The 23,497-nt window shown below is 40.2% G+C and overlaps 1 protein-coding gene across 1 annotated transcript in view; it reads right to left on the reverse strand.

Moving 5' to 3' along the window:
* Positions 1-260: 260 nt before the first annotated feature.
* The window catches only part of LOC136884946 (uncharacterized), a 535,891-nt gene continuing 512,654 nt past the window's right edge, over positions 261-23,497 (reverse strand). Inside the window, exons 8-9 of the mRNA XM_068230060.1 lie at positions 11,436-11,687; positions 261-613 (exon numbers count right to left, since the gene is read on the reverse strand). Of these exons, the coding sequence (XP_068086161.1) occupies positions 261-613; positions 11,436-11,687 (605 nt within the window). The remainder of the gene's footprint in view (positions 614-11,435; positions 11,688-23,497) is intronic.

Consider the following 23,497-nt stretch of genomic DNA (forward strand, 5'->3'; position numbering starts at 1 on the left):
ATCCCGATCTTGGGTTTTGGAAGTCTGTACTCAAACATGGGACAAGACATGGTGCTACAATGTTGGCAACGTCCTTTGAGACCCTCCCACGTGCCAGGGGACTGACTGCTTCCTTCTTCACTGTGCCTGGAAGCTTCCTGTTAGCCAAAGAGTTAGAGTTCAGTGTTCATGGAGCACTGCTAGAAGCAGTATGTGCGTGTTCCCGGGCAGATGCTGTTGCTGGGTTGTTCGTGGGCTCTGGGCGAGCCCGGAACTCCTCGTCAGCCGTAGTAATACTGGCTGTTCCCGCCGCGGTTCAGACTCCTGGGGGCGTCCTCTGGCGGGCCTCGTCTTACGGTGCCAAACCGCACCACCTCCGAGATGCTGGCCGACGGTGAATGTACCGCCACCACGGGGACGGGCGTTGTCAGGTCGATGTCGGCCTCCGCCTCGCTGGCGTCGTCCGCGAACCCGTTGGGCAGCGTCTGCTCTGGCGGGACGGGCGCGTGGAACTTGGTGTCTCGCCGGGCGCGGTGCCTCTGGACCAGCAGGCGGCCTATTACCAGCCCCAGGAAGAGCACCAGCCCCGCCGCCACACTCAGTATAAGGTACAAATAAAACTTCTCCTGATTCTCTGCAACATCAGACAAAATTCTGTTAATATTCCTCAATTAAGACCTAAGATTACAACATTACATAGACAACATAGCAATTATTCACTGTAGGCAACTTATTTTAAGAGAAATAAATAATTAAACATTAATGAGTAGTCTATTTCTGAAAGAAAAACCAGTAAGTAACTTTGCTTATTTTATCACTCCACGGTGATCGCCGGCACAAGTTCCACTACCAGGTAATGCAATCGTCAGTGCAACAGGACCTAGCTGCAAGGATAACAAGAAAGTCAAGAAGGAAGAACAAAGGCAACCTGTACAGATTACGCGTCAGGTGCTTATGAACTCGAGGCCTGTTCTAAAAATAACCGAACTTTGAAAATTACTGTGTAGGGGGATATCTGGAATCTAGTTAGCTTTGTCTCCCTTATCTATAAATACAACGCTTCCAACCCCGTTTCCACTTATACGAGCAGTCTTGATCGGGAATTTAGGGTTCGCGCACAGTTCTGCCTGCAATTTTAGTTTGATTTCTTCAAATGCAGGGTAAATTTCAGTCGGAGAAATAGAAAAAATTCTGCCGGGGCTAGGTCAGGTGAGTAGGGTAGATGAAGAAGCACAGTTATCTTCGTGTTGGTAAAAAATTCACTGATGCGCGAGCTCGCGTTTCGTCATGGTGGTAGCTCAAGAAGTTGTTTCTCCACGTACGTTCGCAAACCAACAGCTGCTGATGAAAAATAATTGTTTCAGATTACAATTTGCTTTATGTCGCACCGACACAGATGGGTCTCTTGGCGACAATGGGATAGGAAAGGGCTGGGAGGGGGAAATAAGCGGCCGTGGCCCTAAGGCACAGCCCCAGCATTTGCCTGGTGTGAAAATGGGAAACCGCGGAAAACCATCTTCAGGGCTGCCGACAGTGAGGTTCGAACCCACTATCTCCTGAATGCAAGCTCACAACTGCGCGACCCTAACCTCACGGCTCGGTAATTGTTTCAAAAATGCGTGGTAAATGGTAAGCTCTTTAGGAAGTACCATGGGCGCCCACATGACAGTTTGTGGGGGTGGGGGTGGGGGGGCAGACCTGGGGTTACGTAGTATTTTTAATATTTTGGAAGATAAATGGCGACTTGTATTCTGCGGTAGAATAACCCACGGTATCCGCTGATTGTTGGTAGGGGACGGTACTACCGCTTTTACGTAATATTGACTTTTAAATCATTTCCTTGAAAGGAAAACACCTGACTACACTCGATTTTTGCCTTTCCCTGAGAGCTGGGGGGGGGGGGGCACCTTGTCCCCGGGTATGGGCGCCCTTGGGAAGTACACCACTAAAGAGTGCCACTTATCGGAAACAGCTAAGTCTTAGTATTTTCAAAGTTAGGTCATTTTATGAACACGCCTCACATACTATGGAAACACGTCAGTGTCTGAACAAAAACACCATATAAAATGATCAGAGAAGTCTTCGCATTTCATCTTTTTTACAGTCCTTCGGAATTTTCCTGGACATATCCTGTTTTTTTTATGGTGTTCGGAAAAGTCCAGGGAGATTTCCAGTTAAATCTTATTTCCTTTCTAAAGAAGTGTCCTTATACCATGCATATATAAGCTATTTATTTTCTGGGAATGTGGGTTGATGGTTTTCTTTAAATAATAATGTTGTAGTTAAAGTTGGCAACAACGAGTGATTGCGAAAAACAAAAAACGTCATCCCCGCTCGTGGAAAAAGGGTGAAATAGCTGCCGAATACTGAAGCCAAGGAATAAACGGAAGCTCCGACTGTGGTCAGATTATTTCTTGGAATGTCCATCTAGAGTGTTAAGTTCAGAATTGTTAGAAAATCATTCGTCTTTTTTTTTAATTCCAAGGCAGGACGGAGGGCATACTTTTGCGACTGAGTTACAGAGTTTTATGACGCTGCACAAGTTGAACTGAAGTACCTTAAACCTTGAAATATGTCTCATGGAAACAGATGTAAGGAGTGGCTCAGGAAGTTTAACTTTGGAAATAGATCGGGAAGAAAATTATTTCTCTCAACAAATGGGTAAAACATCCAGATGTTTCATTTGTGGTATTGTAATATAGAGCAACACTATAAAACTAAACGTTCTACACCGCATAATTTAATCGAAGGAGATTGGGGGCCTGAAGACAGCGTTGTTAATTCGGAACCACAGAGATTCAATTCGTTTAACATAATTTTATTAATTGGTCCCACCTGTTCAAAACTTATGGTGATGATAATACTAAAAGTTCTTTAAAACGTAAGGACATGTTTCGGCCCATCACATTTGGCCATCTTCACTTGTATTCAAAATTGATCCGAACACCGAAATGTAATTACAATGATACATATTAAAAACATACTAACACTACTCACTGATTAGCAATAAAATGAGTGTCCACATTTTTACGGGCGTTACTTTACTGATTTGTGAGATAGAGAATGTTCTAGTAAAGTCTTCCTTGCAAATCGAATGATACAATGTAAAGACGTCAACTGTAATACATTTCTGGCATGATGTTGTGATGAATGCCAGTCGTGATTTGACTGGAAGCATTGGACTTTTAGAACATTGACAAGTTTTCTGTGGCAATGTATTAGATTACGTTGCCAGTTGGGAACTTGATGGCATATTGATTAAATGGGTAACTTCTAATAATATTGATTTTTGTCAAATGTCCTGTCTTCCAGCCCTCGATGTTGTTATTGTCAAATGAGGTGGTCATCTCACAAATCAGTAAAGGAACGTCCGTAAAAAAGTGGACACTCATTTTATTGCAAAATCAATGCGTAGTTTTAATACGTTTGTTTTGATATGTATCTTTGTAATGACGTTTCACGTTTTAAAGTGTTCAGATCAATTTTGATTACTGCTGAAGATGGCCAAATCTGATAGGCCGAAACATGTCCTAAAGTTTTAAATAACTTCTATTATAATCACTAAGTATAGAACAGGTGGACCTATTAATAAAATTATTTTATAAGAACTGAATTTCTGTACATTATACTGTTAGTAGGCTACGGAACCAACATGAAATTCATAAGTTGTAATTCGGAAGCATTCAAGTAGATCGATCACCATTATCAGTCAGTTCAATTAATGGCCACTTAAATTCTGTAAGGAAGATAATTATGTAATAGTTCTTTCCAGGAAGCACTGCGATACAATTGCTAATGATTACTCGCGGAACTGCGGTTCGAAAGACTGAGATGGCAGTTCGTCCATAGTAGCGGCGCCAAGTCTATCAGCCAAGAATTTCCCCGTCTCCCTACAGATCGTCTTCCTTCCTTTCTCCCGTCGAGGATGAGCTGGAGCACGGCAACTAGAAAAGAGACGGTAGGTGTCACGAGACGGATGCGCAGTAGACTGGCGTGGTTGTGACGTCACTGGACACCCTGTGGGTGGGGGCGGTAGAATAACACCCACGATATCCCCTGCCTGTCGTAAGAGGCGACTAAAAGGGGCCTCATGAGCTCTGAACTTTGGAGCGTGGGTTGGCGACTACGGGCCCCTTAGCTAAGTCCTGGCATTGCATCCACTTACTTGTGCCAGGCTCTTCACTTTCATCTATCCTATCCGACCTCCCTTGGTCAACTCTTGTTCTTTTCAGACCCCGTCGGTATTGCGTATGGAGGCCAGTGGAGTCTCATTTTCATGCCCTTCGTGGCTTTTGTCTTCCTTTGACCGATACCTTCATTTTTCGAAGTGTCGGACCCCTTCAATTTTTTTCTCTCTGATTAGTGTTATATAGAGGATGGTTGCCTAGTTATACTTCCTCTTAAAACAATAATCACCACCTGACGTCACTGGACTCTCTCTCTCTCATTACACTACGCATGGTTTTGCGCGTTTATGTTAGTTTATGTACTCTTTGGCGTCAGTGTTTTCATTCTAAGCAGTGAAGTTCGATGCACTGCTGTTCGACTGCGATCTGCACATTGTTTCTTTAATTATTTAATTACTTTCGAATTTTGCGAATGTTTTAAAAGTCGTGAACTCGTGCGTATCGTTCGTGAGTGAAGTGAATTTAATTGTGTATGTCAATACAATCAATACAATCAATACTGATCTGCATTTAGGGCAGTCGCCCAGGTGGCAGATTCCCTATCTGTTGCTTTCCTAGCCTTTTCCGAAATGATTTCAAAGAAATTGGAAATTTATTGAACATCTCCCTTGGTAAGTTATTCCAATCCTTAACTCCCCTTCCTATAAATGAATATTTGCCCCAGTTTGTCCTCTTGAATTCCAACTTTATCTTCATATTGTGATCTTTCCTACTTTTATAGACGCCATTCAAACCTATTCGTCTACTAATGTCATTCCACGCCATCTCTCCGCTGACAGCTCGGAACATACCACTTAGTCGAGCAGCTCTTCTTCTTTCTCTCAGTTCTTCCCAACCCAAACATTGCAACATTTTTGTAACGCTACTCTTTTGTCGGAAATCACCCAGAACAAATCGAGCTGCTTTTCTTTGGATTTTTTCCAGTTCTTGAATCAGGTAATCCTGGTGAGGGTCCCATACACTGGAACCATACTCTAGTTGGGGTCTTACCAGAGACTTATATGCACTCTCCTTTACATCCTTACTACAACCCCTAAACACCCTCATAACCATGTGCAGAGATCGGTACCCTTTATTTACAATCCCATTTATGTGATTACCCCAGTGAAGATCTTTCCTTATATTAACACCTAGATACTTACAATGATCCCCGAAAGGAACTTTCACCCCATCAACGCAGTAATTAAAACTGAGAGGACTTTTCCTATTTGTGAAACTCACAACCTGACTTTTAGCCCCGTTTATCAACATACCATTCTCTGCTGTCCATCTCACAATATTTTCGAGGTCACGTTGCAGTTGCTCACAATCTTGTAACTTATTTATCACTCTATAGAGAATAACATCATCCGCAAAAAGCCTTACATCCGATTCCACTCCTTTACTCATATCATTTATATATATAAGAAAACATAAAGGTCCGATAACACTGCCCTGAGGAACTCCCCTCTCAACTATTACAGGGTCAGACAAAGCTTCACCTACTCTAACTCTCTGAGATCTATTTTCTAGAAATATAGCAACCCATTCAGTCACTCTTTTGTCTAGTCCAATTGCACTCATTTTTGCCAGTAGTCTCCCATGATCCACCCTATCAAATGCTTTAGACATGTCAATCGCGATACAGTCCATTTGACCTCCAGAATCCAAGATATCTGCTATATCTTGCTGGAATCTGTTTGTGCTGTTAAAATGCCGTGTGTGCGATTACAGGTTGTATAAATCATCCTAACAACGCAAAGAAACGGTAAGGTGTCCTTTTTTAGTTCCCAAAAGAACAAGCAGTGGGTAGATTTTTGTAACATAAAAGATTGTTAAACTATGAAATCAGGGGCGCGCAGCTGTGAGCTTGCATCGGGGAGAGAGTGGATTCGAGCCTCACTGCCGACACCCCTGAAGATGGTTTTCCGTGGTTTCCCATTTTCACACCAGGCAAATGCTGGGGCTGTATCTCAATTAAAGGTAACGGCCGCTTCCTTCCCTCTCCTCGCCTTTTCCTATCCCATCGTCGCCATAAGACCTGCCTGTGTCGTTGCGACGTAAAATAAATTCTGAAAAAACAAACTAAAATCGCACGTATATGCTCCGAACATTTTCTGCCCCCTGATTTTGAAGATATGAACTGTTAGGCACTTGCTGAGAAGAGGAACAGTTCCTTTCCAAAGCATTCCCGCACTTTCTGCATCACCAGAAAATTCAGATAGTAAAACACATGCATAGGGCATATATTTTAAATTCTTTCAAGTAACTGGAAGTAGTAAATACTAACATTTCCGGTATACTGGAACATTTAAAATTATATTAGAACAGATTAGCAAAAGGTTTCACTATTCTGGCTTTCAAAGTACTGTAGGTCTGCAATATTTACAAAAGCATACAAAGAAAATAATGTAACGAATAGTTTATATGCAATGTCTTAGTGGTTTTCATGTGAAAATATTACAAAATAAACGTGTTTGTGATGAAGATAAGGGGGCGCTCGACACACTGATTTGCAGTAAGTTACAGCGCTTGGCAGGCTATGAGTCGCTGACGTCATATGCTCCTGGCCGACTGCGCGTGACACCTACCGGTGAGTTGGAGAAGCTCATATCGTTCCCCTCGCTTGATGTGCCCGATACATCTCAGTTTTTGCTCCTTGATGGTTGTCGGAAGTTATTTTTTTTCTTATTGAACAAGTTGACAACTTCCTTATTGGTCTTCCTTTGTAGCAAGGATATTCGGAGCATTCTTCTGTATATTTCGAAAGTTTCAATCCGCTCTCCAGCAAAGGGTTGAGCGTCCATTCTTCGAACCATACTGAAGGACAGGGAAAACATTGCATCGCAACATCCGAACTGGGAGCTAAAAGGTTGAGATCTCTCCTAGTGAATAGGGCCCTCATAATGTTGAACATATTTTTGGGTTGCCCGATCCTGGATAATATTTCATCCTTGGAATCACAATGCTCGTTCACTAAAGTTCCAAGGTATTGCTGAACGATTGTGTTTATGTGCAGGGAAGCCTGTTTTCGAAAATACAGTCAGTTTGGTCTTGTCACTAATCATGAACAGATCAAATGCCGCACTGATACCTACCATGTTATTACTAATACCATCAGCAAAACAGAAAACATCGACATTGATCCTGCCAACGGCCGTAGCCGTGTTGAAACACCGGATCCCACGAGATCTCCGAAGTTAAGCAACATTGGGCGTGGTCAAGATTTGGATGGGTTGCCACGCGCTTTTGGTGGAGGGTAAGGGAATGGCCTTCAGGCAGAATACAGTCTTACCTTCACACTGATCCCGATGCCTAAGTTAACATTGTCGACAGTTGTTAAAAAGAAAAGGGGAAAGGATATTAGTATATTTATGGTTCCCTCTATTTCGGTTCCAGTAGAGCTGAGTTATGCCTTTGCTGACAGGACCTAGTGTTTACAGTGCACTATGTCTTCTGGTATAGGCTAGAGCAATTTTATTACTTTCATAGATCTGTCTCTGTCTTATCCTTGGCTTTGACAATATGAAAGTGGCTGAGGTATGAACGATGCTAGTAATGCCAATCCTTATGCAGCCGGTCCCTGCTATGAATGGTGTGAAAATGTTGCTCATAGGGTCGGTTGGTGTATGAATTTCAGTGGGCTTGGCAGACTGATATGTAATAGCAACTCTGGCTCGGTGAGGAAAGCAACGGGAAACTACCTCACTCCTCATTTCCCTAGTACGCCTCTTCAGTGATGCCTAGGCCATCTATGACAGCTGATGGCAGAGCTGTTGAGGATCCCACCAGCGGAATCGCTGACGGGCTGAACATACATACAGAGCTGAGTAATGATACGTAGATCACCAGTATTAACAACAGTAGTTTTTAAAATCTCCTACAACAATTTCTGCTTGAGATATGCAATCGAAAGCTTTTCGGTATTCGATGAAGCACACGTAACGTCGACATTCATGTCCAGGCATCTTTGAGTAAGCGCAGTCAAAGAGAAAAGAACCTCGCGAGTTCCCAATTTCTAAAACCAAACCGGGCAGGACCAACTTGGCGTTCACAATTCGCTTAGATACGAATGTGGATGATACGCCGGAATACCTTTAAGGTATGAGACATTAGGCTGATCGTACAATAATCATCACCACGTAATGATTTGGACTTTTCAGGTAATGTAACGAAGTTGATCTTAACCAGTCAGATGGAGTTCTCCCAGCCTTATATCCTACGTTGAATGGTGCAGTTAGCAGGTCTAGGCCTCTTTTATCACCTTGAGCGACGAGTTTATAAGTTTCTGCTTGTATCTTGTCCGGACCCAGAACTTTAATATTATTCTAGAGCTTGGTTGCATACTATACTTCCTCTTTTGTTATGTCAGGACTCGCTTTGTTGCATTCATTTTTACAAGGTGGTTTGTCTGGCCGCACATCTTTAAACAAGACTCTCGACATACTCATTTCAGCATTCCATCTTTTCTTCAGCTCCTATTGGCATCCCTCAGTATAGCTCTATATGACTTGCGATTATTTCTCCGCTAGTTCCTTGATTTTCCTATGGAGGTAAAGCGAATCATGTTTCTCTTGGGGATATTCTATTTCTCCACAGTGTTCCACCAATGCACAGGGATAGATAGCAGCACGACTCAAGAAACAGACATTGGATATTCAAGCGGCCCAAAGAAGCAGCCATGGATAACGGATGAGATATTACAACCTGTGAAAATTTAGATTTTATAATTTATAATTAAATGTAATTTAATGTAGTCTTTGTAATAAAGACAATTACAGTATTGTAAGGGTGGAATTATAAAATCTAAATTTTCACAAGTTGATACTTTGACAATACGGGCTCTAATATGAAATTTATAACGTGCAATATTACAACCTATAAAAAAACACTGTCGTGTGGTGAGAAGCCATTCTGCTACCACGCCCCAAGAGTATTTCTTTTATTAGGACATTTCAAAGGATAAAGGGGCCAAATCTAGAAATGCAATTTTTTTTTCCAATCTCTGCCTCTCCCCGTAAGTATCTTAACCAGAATCGCTCAGATGGTTAAAATGAGGCGAGACAGTGAATCAGTTTAAACACGTAGTCGTTTAAGCGTTTCATTTTCAAATATCCTTTAGGAAGATACACGAACCCCACCCCAGCAAAGGGCGGCTGCTTTAAGGTACCCAGCTGATTGTATTAAAACAGTATTTTCTCACAACGAATGTAATGGAGCAGAAATATTACAATATCAGAGGGACCTAAAATGGAGAGCATAGTAATACCATATTTATATAATTATTTTATTTGTAAAAATATGTAAAATTCTTATTGAGACATACATACTGACCAGAATTACAATTAGTAAAAAAGTGCCATCAAATACTGACCAATAATAATCTTAGTGGAATACACATAAGTAAATACATGAGTTACAATATCTTTGGCTGTGAGCTCTGTATTGGTACTAAACAATCCTTGCTAAAAACAGCACAATTATTTCTTTGTATCAGTTTTTTTAACCCAGTATTACTGTTTTGCTTATATGCACTACATCATGAAAATATTTTCTGAAAGATTTTTATTTGCACATTTCTTCCCCCAGTTCAGTAATGCAGGCGGTGCTGTTCCGGAAGTGTTCAGTGACTTGCCCCAAAATAGATGTCTACCTCCATAACCTGTCATTCATGACAGGTCGTTTAAGAGCACGAATATTTTGCCTTTCAATGATTTCTTCCGGCATCCATTTTATAGGTTAAGTCGTGGTTAAAACTGAAATGAGTCAAAGGTCTTCATGACTTGATAAAATTAAACTCATTTCATAGAATAAGTAGCACTAAATGACTATGCATTGCAGGAAGTTCAGCTCCATAAAGGTTCGACTCTATGAAGTGCATCGCTGTCACGTAAGACTTATTTGCGCCGAATATGGAATGAAATGGAGATTTAAGTTCGACTTGAGCGCACACTGGATCAGTACTCGTACTAAATTACGTCGTACGAACACGCGCCAATATGTAGGAACAATCCCGACGCTAGCAATGCTATGTGGGCTCGCACACTGCAAACGAGTTACTCGTGCGTTTAGATACGACGTCCAATCTTGTTCCCAACTTGTTGGGATTTTGCCGGATCTTTACGTACGAACTCCGAACAATATGGGTGTTTGAAAAGTTCATAACGTTAATATACGAACGAAAATATTTGGGATCAAAGTGATTGTAAATATTGTGATTGCAAATATTGCGTGACTACCGACGTAATTCATGCAAAGAAATCTCTGAAGAAATGGATATGCCTGCTAATTGGTAATTACATTTTTCATTTAGGCCTACACTTGAAGTGATGCACATTTTTGTACGTACACAAACAAACAAGGTTACTAGGTCTGTTGTGAAAGTTATGATACAGTTTTTATTGGTCATTATATACTTTGTTTTAATATGTCATAATGGTAGAGAAGGCTCTATGGTCGTATTGTAATTGCTTTGTCCGTTGTCCAAGTAATATTTGCATGCTTTGTGACGCGAAGCGATTTTGTTCGAGGTTGGTTATTATCTTCCCAGATGTGATGGAAGTCCCCTAATTCTTCCCTTTTCAGATATATTTCATTAAACCCCTCAGTTCTACAATGCCGTTTTCTGCGACTCCGAAGATAATCCTCCAACAAAAATGGGTTATTTATGTTGTTGACAGTGGAAGACTAAAGCGAATGTTGAACGATTGCATTGGACGAGCTCGCAACCAATGTGCGAAACATACGGAGCCAATGTGCGCTCAGCCTAAGTATTACGGTATTGAATGAGTCTATGAATGCCGGCGTATACATATTTCTACACCCTGTACCCATTATAAAACGTGGTCTTATGCTATTATTATCACACAGGTATATGCTACATTTCATAAGCAATACAGTACGTTGACTTGTTCAAGTGAATCTTCCCAACATCAGAGGAAATCAGAGCCAGAGATATTGCATTAATACCAATAATAATAATAATAATAATAATAATAATAATAATAATAATAATATGATTATATAAATTCTGGAACAGCACACCCGAAGACCTCCTGAATTATATAAGACACAAACAAGATTACACTAAAATGTACTGTTATTTAGTAAAGATGCAAAACACAAAAAACAAACACACATCAAAACTTGGGTTATGAGAGATTTAAAACAACTGTGAGAACAACATCTACTTACAATATCATTGTTACGTTAGCTACGAAGTTGAAGTATTAGTTGAAGGGAGGAAACCAAACCAAACCCTATCACCAACCAAACTGCAGAACTACTTACGTGAAATAAAATTGTACGCATTAATCCACTCGGATATGAAGCCAATGACGTGCGTGTTCTCCGTGCTATAAATGGTTGTGGTGGTTGTGGTGGTGGTGGTGGTGGTACAGTTGGTGCTATTGTCAACCACTTTCTCATCTGAGACATCGTCTCCCTGCATTTCTTTGGTAGTGGCGGGGTCCACAGGATAGGCGGAGGGTATGTGGTTATAGGGGAAACGAGAGGTGGAGTGGGGGCCAAACTTTCCTACGTCTGCAATCAAAACAAAAAACCAGTCTCCTTTTTCAATTATGCAAACCAAAGAAATAAGAACTTACGAATTCTATAATCTCCAGAATAATGTTCTCTCTAGATACCAAAATTTAGTGAACTTTCAGTGCAGGAGAAAAAAATAAATAAAGAAAAGAGGGTTACTTACACTAAATGTAAGGAATTTAATATATATAATTGTCAGCAAAAGTCAATAATAGTTTACACAACTATTTGATGAGAGGAAATTTCTCCATTTGATATCAGTTGTCTGTAGTGGTCTGTAGATTCGTAATCTGTTAGAGCATTTTTAGAACATATTTTTACCGGGCGAGTTGGTCGTGCGGTTAGGGACGCGCAGCTGTGAGCTTGCATCCGGGAGATAGTGGGTTCGAACACCACTGTCGGCAGCCCTGAAGATGGTATTCCGTGGTTTCCCCCCAGGCAAGTGCTGGGGCTGTACCTTAATTAAGGCCAAGGCCACTTCCTTCCCATTCCTAAGCCTTCTCTCCCATCGTCGTCATAACACCCATCTGTGTCGGTGCAATGTAAAAAGCAAATAGAAAAAAAAAAAAAAGAGAAGTTACCAAGTTAGGTTCACTGCACAGACACAGAAGACCGTTTCACCTTTTAACCTACTATTGGATGCAATATTGTACCATTGCTAGTGGTTTAACGTCGTACTAACGCAGAGATGGGGAAAGTGGTCGTCTTCGCGAGTTCTCTAAGCCTAATCTACGAGCAGTAACATGATGTTTTTTGTGTAAACAATATCACTTTATATTTTAAATGGAAAACAGGTACTATATGTTTAGTGAGCTGCTGCTGTGGATAGGTGGTAGAGTGTAGGCTTCGGGATCATGGGTTCAAACCTGGCAGAGGAAAACTGATTGTTGAAAGCTGAAAAAAAGGTCACCATGTCGCAGGATTTCGGCATGTAAAAGTTCTCTGGTGACACACAATGTGTTTATACGACAAAATGAATTAGAATAATAATGTTATTTGGCTTTTAGCCCCTCAATCAATCACTACTGATCTGCATTTAGGGCAGTCGCCCAGGTGGCAGATTCCCTAGCTGTTGTTTTCGTAGTCTTTTATTAAATTATTGCAAGGAAATTGGAAATGTACTGAACATCTTCATTGGTAAGTTATTCCAATCTCTAAATCCCCTTCTTATAAACGAATATTTGCCCCAGTTTCTCCTCTTGAATTCCAGCTTTATCTTCATATTGTGATCTTTCCCACTTTTAAAGACACCACTCAAACTTATTCGTCTACTAATATCATTGCACGCCATCTCTCCACTGACAGATAGGAACATGCTACTTAGTCGAACAGCTCGTCTTCTTTCTCCTAAGTCTTTCCAGCCCAAACTTTGCGACATTTTTGTAACGCTACTCTTTTGTCGGAAATCACTCAGAACAATTCGAACTACTTTCCTTTGGATATTTTCTATTTCTTGAATCAAGTAATCCTGGTGAGGGTCCCATACACTGGAACCACTCTATTTAGGGTCTTAAGAGATTTATATGCCTTCTCCTTCACATCCTTACTACAACCCCTAAATACCCTCATAACCATGTGCAGATATGTACCCTTTATTTACAATCCCATTTATGTGATGAAGTTATTTCCTTACATTAACACCTAGGTACTTACAGTGATCCCTATAAGGAACTTTCAACCCATGAACGCAATAATTAAAACTGAACGGAATTATTCTATTTGTGAAACTCGCAACCTGACTTTAACCCCGTTTATCATCATACCATTGCCTTCTGTCCATCTCACAACATTGTCAAGGTCATTTTGCATTTGCCCATAATCTTGTAACTTATTTATTGCTCTATACAGAATAACATCATCCGCAAAAACCTTATCTCAGATATCACTTCTTTACTCATATATAAGAAAACATAATGGTTCAATAATACTGCCTTGAGGAATTCCCCTCTTATTGCCCTCCTTTTAGACGCCGACCTGCTAGAATTTTACTCTACCGACACGAGACTGACATATTTGAGTGTCTTCAAAGACTACCGAACAGAGTCGAACCTACCATATTGGGCTCAGAAGAAGAATGTATCTACCGTCAGTGTCAATCAAGCCGGAAAAATGAATTAAAACTCAGCTATGCAGTCCGGTTTCTCTGCTGTTTGAGACAGTTAAAGATCCGCAGTCAGGTCTCAGTAAACATCTTTATTCTGTCTAACTTTCAGTTTGTGTGTACAAGTTTGGTCTAAACTGAAAAAAAAATCACTACCATTCTGTTCTGCAGTTTTGCAGAGTTTAAAACAATAGGCTACTGTTAGAAAAGAAGAAAACGAGCAAATGTAATTGTAAAGCGGTATTCATCACCAAGAAATGGAACGATTAAATAAGCAGTATAATATTCCCCTTTTGATGATGATGATGATGATGATGATGATGATGATGATGATGCTTGTTGTTTAAAGGGGCCTAACATCTAGGTCATCGGCCCCTAACAGCATGAAATGAGACGAAATGTAAGGACAATTAAAAATCCATAATCCTCCACTGACTAGAATTCAAAACGTGAGGACGAAGAATGAATAGATGGATATGAAGTTAAAACAATCCGTGGATCCGACCCGCAATGCCCCACATTCCCAGAAACTAGCGATAAACAATAGTATTACTGACCAAAGGACTGCTTCTAAAGCACAGCACTGAAATCGATGATGCTTGTAGTCTAAACGGGTCCAAAATCCAGGTCATCGGCCACTTATCGCTAGGAAAGTAGAACCATGGTATTTGTCATGTTGCGGTACTAATCAAAAGTAGCGTAGACTCGCGGTATTCCACACATTATGGTACTACTGACAGGTAATGTAATGCGCACATGTAACACAGACCTATGGTTTTCGCACATTGTGTCTCTATTTACAGGCAACACAAACCTATGGTGTTCTTCACATAAGTGGACTAACCACAAGGACTCGTACTATCCCGTGGTGTTTCTCACATAGTGGGTACTAATCATAGGCAAGGCAGAACCGTGGTGTCGCTCAGATAGTGGTACGAATCACAGGTACTGTAAAATGCATCCTGAGCACGCACTGTCGCTACTAATCACAAATCTACTGTGTACCCAACATAGTGGTACTACGCGCAAGTAAAAGCGACCCATGGCGTTCCCTGCGTGGTGTTACTTATTACAAGTAATTTCATGGTTCTAATGTGATCATCCCTTGGTCGCCCCTTACGACAGGCAGGGGATACCGTGAGTGTATTCTTCATCTGCGTCCCCCACCCACAGGGGGTTGTGTGTTTGTTCCGCGAGATGAATTTTATTTCCCTCAAGTCCGCCGGCAAGCCGGTGAGGACCCCCCTATCCGCCATCTGGGGCGCGCCACGTGGGAGTATCACCTCTCCCCCTGCTACTATTCCCCTTTTAAAATGCTGGTCTGCACTGTTATTAAGTGCCTTTTGCAAACTCAAGCCTGTCATTTCGAAAATAAAAATACAAATTGCTAAGAGTAAAGGGCTACTGTACTCCGGCAGAATAAAGATTTCTTGCGCTGTAGATTACTGACATCCGATATTCTCTGTACGTTGCTTCTGTCATTATGGGCTATGCGGTTTGGATCACACAGCTGCCAGCTTGCATTCGGGAGATAGTCGGTTCGAACCTCACTGTCGGCAGTCCTGAAGATGGTTTTCCGTGGTTTCCCATTTTCACACCAAGCAAATGCTGGAACTGTATCTTAATTAAGGCCACGGTCGTTTCCTTCCTATCCTATCGTCACCACATGACCTGTCTGTATCAGTACAACATAAAGAAAAACAGAAAAAAGTACATTAGTGTTATTAGAGGATGATTGTCCAGTTGTATTCCCACCAATATAGAGACAAGCAAGCTTATAGTTTTCCGTGACTGTTCATAGCCAGTAGCCACAGCACCTGCAGGATCAATTAAATGCAAGCTGCGATATATTATAAACAATCCCAAAGATTGGGAATTATTCTGTACTTCTATATTTCCTCCGACTGTTTTTACATGATACGCCAAGGTAAAAAAAATAAAAAAATACAACTTGCTAGTGGGAAGGAAGCGGTGGTAGCCGTAATTAATGTACAGCCTGGTGTGAAAATGAGAAACTACAGAAAACCATCTTCAGAGCTGCTGACAGTACGGTTCGAACCCACTATCTTCCGAATCCAAGCTCACAGCTGCGTGCCGCTAACCACACAGCCAACAGGCTCGGTACACAAGGTTTCAACCCTTCCACTAGCTCAGTGGTTGCGTATCTGTTTTTTTTTTTTTTACTTGGGGGCACTAGGTTCGTTTTCCGCCTAGTCTAAGGCGTTTAACCCCTGCTCTATATAACCATTTTTCAATTTTTATACCCCCCGTGAGGGAAGAGATAAATTTCCGGACCCAATGCTAGAAGCGCTGCTCTTCCGGTCGTGTAAAGTGTGTCTTGCGCCGTATTTTTATTTATTTAATTTTTTTTCTAAGTGGAAACTGCCCTTGAGGACAAAGTATACAGAGCTACATTTTGAAAGTTTACCTTTGAGTTTCGATGTGTGCGTGTTTGTGGTTGGTATTCTCTCACAGTACCTGTGTATTTGATGTCTCACGGTTATCCCATGTGAGAATGTTCTGTAACCAATGTATCACGACGATGACCAGGTGCATGTGTCTTATCAACCGTATGAGACAGCTTAGTAGTCCTCCTTTAACAACATTCCGTTCTAATCACATTTATTTTCAACTGCGACGAAAACAGCTTCGTGATCACTTGAATTTCTCTATAGTTCGGTTTTACCAGCAGCACGTTTGGGACTCTTATTCCCTCTGGTTTCATCACTTTGTGATTGAGCTGTCCTTCCCAGATTAATTTATTTACCATTGCTTAGAAGTGGAATCTCCTCGTTATCAACTCCCATGCCTGGTTCTCAGCTAGGACCGACAATTTCCGTCTCTGGATCCATTCCCAAGTCTGACTCTCTCTCTCTCTCTCTCTCCCTCTCTCTCTCTCTCTCTCCATTACCGTACTTGGCTTGTGTTTCGCTGACAATGAGCTTTTGAAACTCAGTTTGAACAGTGTCGACTGGGGCAGCGTTAGTCCATTCTTGAGTAAGAAAAAGCTTCGTCGACGAACTGTATGTCTATTTACAGTTCCAGAAGTGAAAGTCAACTTACGTCACAAGATAAACAAAACAGCGTCAGTCATGAACATTCCAGAACAAAAGGGAAATTTACAACATTTTAAAAACAGCTTTGCACATTCATCTGAACACCAAGGCAAGTTGGGTTAAACTTCTCAGTGTGTTTCCTTTTTGAACTAGCTTCTGGTTACAGTTAGTCTTAAGAGGGAGGTACAATTTCATGAATCAAAAATTACATTCATCAGTTGGGTTTTTCATTGTGGAATATATTCTCCTGTGTAAAGTGTAAAATCTGAAAAAAAAAATAAATTGGTTTTTTGACTTTGGACTTTTATGTACAATGTGGTGTATAATTTTTATGAAAATTCCTATAAAAGGTATTTTTAATTTAATTTTTTCTTTACATCTACGCTAGACGGATCTTGGTTTCACGTTGCACCAATTTGCATTTTCGTTGATATATCAGGAAGTTCTCGATCTAGAAGGCTGTGGTTTGGCTCGTTTTAAGCCTCCGGAATTTATTCTGTTGCGCTCTAAGATAGCTGCGTACTGTTGTTTACGAACATGTATTTTGTGTTGAAATTATATATTTTTTATTGAATTCTTGTTGTGGTTTCACATTTCCTTTAATTTTTTAAATTAATTTCCAATGCCATGGAGTACACGTGTGTACAAAATATGTAAGAACAAAGGTAATAGATTCTGCAAAATAGATAACTGTGAACCATGTGTTAATAAGATGCTCGATGTTTCTAAGGAAATAGATATTACTAATGATAGTGAAACTGTAGCCACGCCCCCTAGTGCTTCTGAAAGAAAGCTTCCGCCTGAAGGATATTTTGAAGGCAGTAAATCTTATTCTGTTAATTAAAACAGTAATAGATTTAACAAGTTTAAGTGCTGTGTTGATTGAATGTGTATGTTGTAGTTCTATGAGTCTAGGAAATAGTGTAGGGCAAGTTTACGTTATTTTTTTTTTCATTCTTCCACTTAAAATCTGATTTTCTCGAAACTACAAAATATCCCACTTTATCTCTGAGACCAAACAACATAATGTCATGTACTTTTAAGTAACTTAACGTGTAATACACCGGCAAATCTACAATCAGGCAATTTTGACAAATACATTTCGACTTATGCCTCATATTACATTATTTTTTAATTATAATTTAGCTTTTCCAAAACAAAAAGAAATACTCCCTCACTTTTTGAAGTAGAGTATCAATTGTAGATCGCAGCACTTAAGAAGAATTGAGGAATGTAAATGTAATTTTCAAATACTGATCTTACGATTTCTAAGAAAAAGGAATATAAATGATAGAAAATTAACATTGGTAATAGAGGGCATTCGGTCTCCCTTAATCAAGTGAAGAAAAATAAATATCTCCACTTCTTCAAAAGACATCGAGTGTAACAAAATTTAACACTCGAAATTCGAGGAAGTATGGAAGTGACCAAGAAAACGTGTTTTATTAATTAACTGTAGGTCGTTCATCTGACTTTTCTGTACGGGGACAATTGAAGAGCCTGGTGTATGAGACTCCATTTGAATCGGAGGAAGAGCACATCGGGTTCTTCTACAGCAAATGCTTGGACATCTACGACAAGCAATGGTACGTCATTGCAGAACTTGTACTGCAACAGGAGGCCGCACATTTGAACAGTTCTTGTGAAGGATTGTAATTAAATTGAAATTCTCAATCACTCCAAAAACGATTTCAATGATAAATTTCCGACCTATGGTTTGTTTTCGTCTCTTCTATCGTCCCTAGAAGTTCGTGTAAAATTTATATCCCACTGCCACAGGCTTGTTGCTTATTTTCTCAATCACTACTGATCTGGATTTAGGACAGTCACCCAGGTGGCGGATTGCCTATCTGTTGTTTTCCTAGCCTTTTCTTATATGATTTCAAAGAAACTGGAAATTTATTGAACATCTCCCTTGGTAAGTTATTCCAATCCCTAACTCCCCTTCCTATAAACGAATATTTGCCCCAATGTGTCCTCTTGAATTCCAACTTTATCTTCACATTGTGATCTTTCCTACTTTTAAAGACACCACTCAGACTTATTCGTCTAGTAATGTCATTCAACGCCATATCTCCACTGACAGCTCGTAACATACCACTTAGTCGAGCAGATCGTCTCCTTTCTCCCAAGTGTTCCCAGCCCGAACTTTGCAACATTTTTGTAAAGCTACTTTCTTCTCAGAAATCATCCAAAACAAATCGAGCTGCTTTTCTTAGGATTTTTTCCAGTTCTTGAACCAAGTAATCCTGGTGAGGGTCCAATACACTGGAACCATACTCTATTTAGGGTCTTAAGAGACTTATATGCCCTCTGCTTTACATCCTTACTACAACCCCTAAATACCTTCATAACCTTGTGCCGATCTGTACCCTTTATTTACAATCCAATTTATGTGATTATCCCAAAGAAGATCTTTCCTTATATTAACACCTAGGTACTTACAGTGATCCCCATACGGAACTTTCACCCCATGAATGCAGTAATTAAAACTGAGAGGACGTTTACTATTTGTGAAACTCACAACCTGACTTTTAACCCCGTTTATTGTCATGCCATTGCCTTCTGTCCATTTCACAACATTTATCGAGGTCATTTTGCAGTTGCTCACAATCTTGTAACTTATTTATTACTCTATACAAAATAACGTCATCCGCAGAAAGACTTATCTTTGATTCCACTTCTTTATTCATATCATTTATCTATGTAAGGAAACATAAAGGTCCACAACTCGTTCACGATTCTCACCACAATTCGAAACCTATAGAAGGTATTTTCATGGTAGTGTGTTTTATATATATAACATGCTCTAGCTTGTTTCTTTGACAGAAGTGATTTAACTTACGAAAATTTAGTAATACAAAGAGTTGAAAATTGATTTGAAAGCAACAGTACTTTCCGAAGGAATATACAGTACAAAAAATTCCAAGAGTATGATGTTAAATCGTTTCAGCAAAAGAATCGTGCAAGTATTCAATGGATTGTAGTATTTACTGATGAAACACACTTTAACCAAACCCAAACCCCATGGTGCAACAGCCCCAAAGGGCCATGGCCTACCAAGAGACCGCTGCTCAGTCCGAAGACCTGCAGATTATGAGGTGTCGTGTGGTTGTTAGCACGACGAATCATCTCGGCCATTATTCTTGGTTTCCTGTACCGGGGAAACCCTCTTTAGTCAATGAAAATTAATATAAAAATTGAACCTTATTTCGTAACTGGTAATATAAGCAGGCAAAATTTCGTTTAAGTGCATTTCCTTGTTGCTGAGCTAAAAAAACAAACAAACAAACAAAAAACCCAATAAATTAAGTCTAGTGAAAGGTGTGCGTCCTTCCTCAATGGGAAGTCGTTTCTCACGCTCTGTTTCGTTGTTTGTATGTCTGAAAGTGTGTTTCATTTATCATGTGAAGTTTTCAATGCATGAAACAAAATTAATTTTATGGCAAGCTTTGAGCCCCAGTCCCAGAGTCAGTTCTCTGAAAATCTTTGTTACAAGTATAGTGAGCTGAGGTTCTTTTCATTAGTGAATGTGGAGGAAGATCATGCAGCTTCCCATCTCTATAGTGGAGCTCGGCTACGAACAAAACCTTTACAGAGTAGTAATCAGAATAATAGATAGAACTATATTTAAACTATTTCAATAACAGGTAAATAACACTGAGAATTCACTAAATTTCAGTAAAATCTGTTAGATTTTTACAGCATAAAAACAGTCGAGTACAAACTTTCATTTTCAAAGAACTTAAATTATTTCAATGCGCTATTTACAGATTACTAGTTTATTACTAAAGCTCAAAAAACAAGTAAGCAATAATTTACAAATTTTGCTTGCAGAATAAAAGAACAAAGTAAAATTGCTGTAACTTGACAAACAAAAATAAACAGAAGGAAAGTTGCTTTGAAGAGATCACCCGAACCTCTTGTTATGTACAAGATATTTACAGTACCAAGGTCACGTGAATAAGTCTTGGCATCAGTGTGAGAGTGCAACCGTTTTGAAGTTGAAGATGGGTAAAGATACGTAAACAAAACATGGAAGTGGGTACAATCTGAAGGTAGAGGTCTCGTTGTAGGTTTTTCACCAGGTGGGAAATACAAACCTTTCTTACTCTTTTGGGACGACAATACTGAAAGGGAACTGTCATTCTGTTTAGGGGGAATCCTGCTGAGTTACACTTAATGTAGCCAAAAGAACATTTGGCCTAAATTGGGCAATTCGTTTTGGAATTATGACTTCTTTTTCTAAAGAGTATATTATTTTTCAAAACGCTTCAGGCGGACCAATGGTTTGTTTTCTAGTTTGAAACTAGGTTGTTAAGCTTTAGAAAGAAAAATACAGTATTTTTAGTATTATGAGGCATAGTATTTTAAAAACAGTCAATTTTTCTTGTACTGACTCACAGTATTTTTGAAAAAAGCTTTCAACCGTTTAAAAAATGGATTTTACAAATGATGAAAAACAGGTTTGTACAAAGTCTGAAGCTAATCAGGTTAAAACCGATTTGTCTGGAGCATTTTAAATTCTGGACGAAAGTTTATTTCGAGAAAAATCAAAGCTAATGGACGTGCCCAGTTAAAGGGAGGCGCGGTTTTTTCGCAGGACCTTTAATAATGGCTGCACATGCAAACAAGTGTTCCTATGTGTGCTCTAATGTTTGTTTCTGGCCTGTCTTCTAGTACCAAAAGGTCATTTTCAGTTTTTTTGCCACTTTAGGTCCAAATCTCAGTAGAATGGCCCGTTAAAGATCATCTCCTTCATGCCTGACACAGTTCTGACGAATTTCGGGCGTCCGTAAGATTGGTTAAAGATTACGTATTAATTTAATGACGTCTACCTTACCTCCTCTCTGGCTCACACAGACGATCTAGCTCTCGTAACATGACGAATGCTTAACGAGGCTTTATGGACTGTGCTTATGCTGTTTCAGGGGTTTCGGACATCTTTTGTCATCCCGTGTTTGATAAGCAGTGCAGTAACATGTGCTATTGCGGGGTCTGCAGTAGCGGCTGGAATTGCAATGATTTAGGCTTAGTGTAGAGTTAAGTGTACAAGAACTTAAAATAGTCGTTGCACAAGCATTTCTCTGTGTCGTATCTACTGCCATTGTGTGTGGAGATGTGTTGTAAGGATTCTTCGGACTCAGGGCATCGAGGCTTACACACGTGGAGAGGTGGCGAGCCAGCCTTCTTACCTGGAGTGTTCGGGCTCGAATCCCGGCCGGCCCAGGGGTTCTAATTGTGGTCCGAGAGCTCAGCCTCGCGAGGAGCTGCCTAATACGAGAGGTAGCGGACCCGGTCACAGTGTTCTTGCGTATGAGATCCACCTCGCTGGGCAATGCAATGTTATATTATTTTCTGCAACCAATAGGCGTGTGTGAATAACTTTGAATTACCGAACGACTAAGACGTTATTTTTACGCCTTTCATTTCCCTCTCTTCTTACCCGACGAAGTCATTCTTCAAGGGGACAGAATATTCACTTGTATTTCCCTAGATCCAACGCTGATAACCTTGGCGTTAATTAGTTTGACAATCAATCCGTCATAGCATCTACATTCTCCAGCTAGCTCAGTCACTCAATTTTGAACTCCAGATATAGCAATGGAAGCTAACTACTATCTGAGAGCTTTACCTTACAAAAAGTTCAGTGCCTCGGGACGACTTTTTTTCCTAGCATTTAGCAGTCGTCGCTATCACATAATATGAAATAGTTCTCCGACATAATTTGACAAATTTTGATGACAGAAAAAACAGGAGCATTTCAAGAACGCAGAAGTTGAGCCACAATTCCATGACCGCGTACAGTTTATCTGAGAGCGTCTCTTCTAACGTTTTATTACATTCCTCCGCCGTCGCATTAACAAATTACTGCATGTCCTTGTCTGCACTCCTAAGTAACGGGCCCGCATTAATTCTTCCCCAAGTTTCTCAGATTGGTCCTCATCGCATTCCATTTGTCGAAGAAAGCTTGTTATCTTGGCACGCTCATTCCGGAGATATTTCCAACAACTGCACGGCACAGTAAAGAATGCCAGTGTGGGTCGCAACGTACATTTTCCGATACAAAAAGTTACGTACACGAGATGTGCATCATGTATTGTAAATATAAATAATAAAGTACACATTTTCGTATTCTTGTATTTGTTCTTGTTAGGGTCAGTCCATAGACTGGTTTGATGCAGCTTTCAATGCCTACCTATTGTGGTAAACTTTACATTTCTACGTCACAACTACATCCTACATCTACTCTACTCTGTCGTATACCTTGGTCTACCCCTGACGTTTTTACTCCCTACACTTCCTTCAAAACCTAACTGGAAAGACCTGGGTGTCTTAAGATGTGCCCTATCATTGTGTCTCTTCTTCTGGTCAGATTTTGCCAAATCCTTCTCCTCTCGCCAATTCAATTCAGTATGTCTTCAATATTCGATCTACCCATCTCACCTTCAGCATTCTTCTGTAACACCACATTTAAAAGCTTCTATTCTCTTTCTTTCTGAGCTCAATATCATTCATGTTTCACTTCTATACAATGCCATGCTCCAGACGAAAGTCGTCAAAAACGTCCTTCTAATTCCTATATCAATGTTTGAAGAGAGCAAATTTATTTTCCTTCCTTGTGCTAGTCTGCATTTTATGTTCTCCTT

This window comes from Anabrus simplex, chromosome 13, assembly GCF_040414725.1.
Source record: "Anabrus simplex isolate iqAnaSimp1 chromosome 13, ASM4041472v1, whole genome shotgun sequence".
Classification (NCBI taxonomy): domain Eukaryota; kingdom Metazoa; phylum Arthropoda; class Insecta; order Orthoptera; family Tettigoniidae; genus Anabrus; species Anabrus simplex.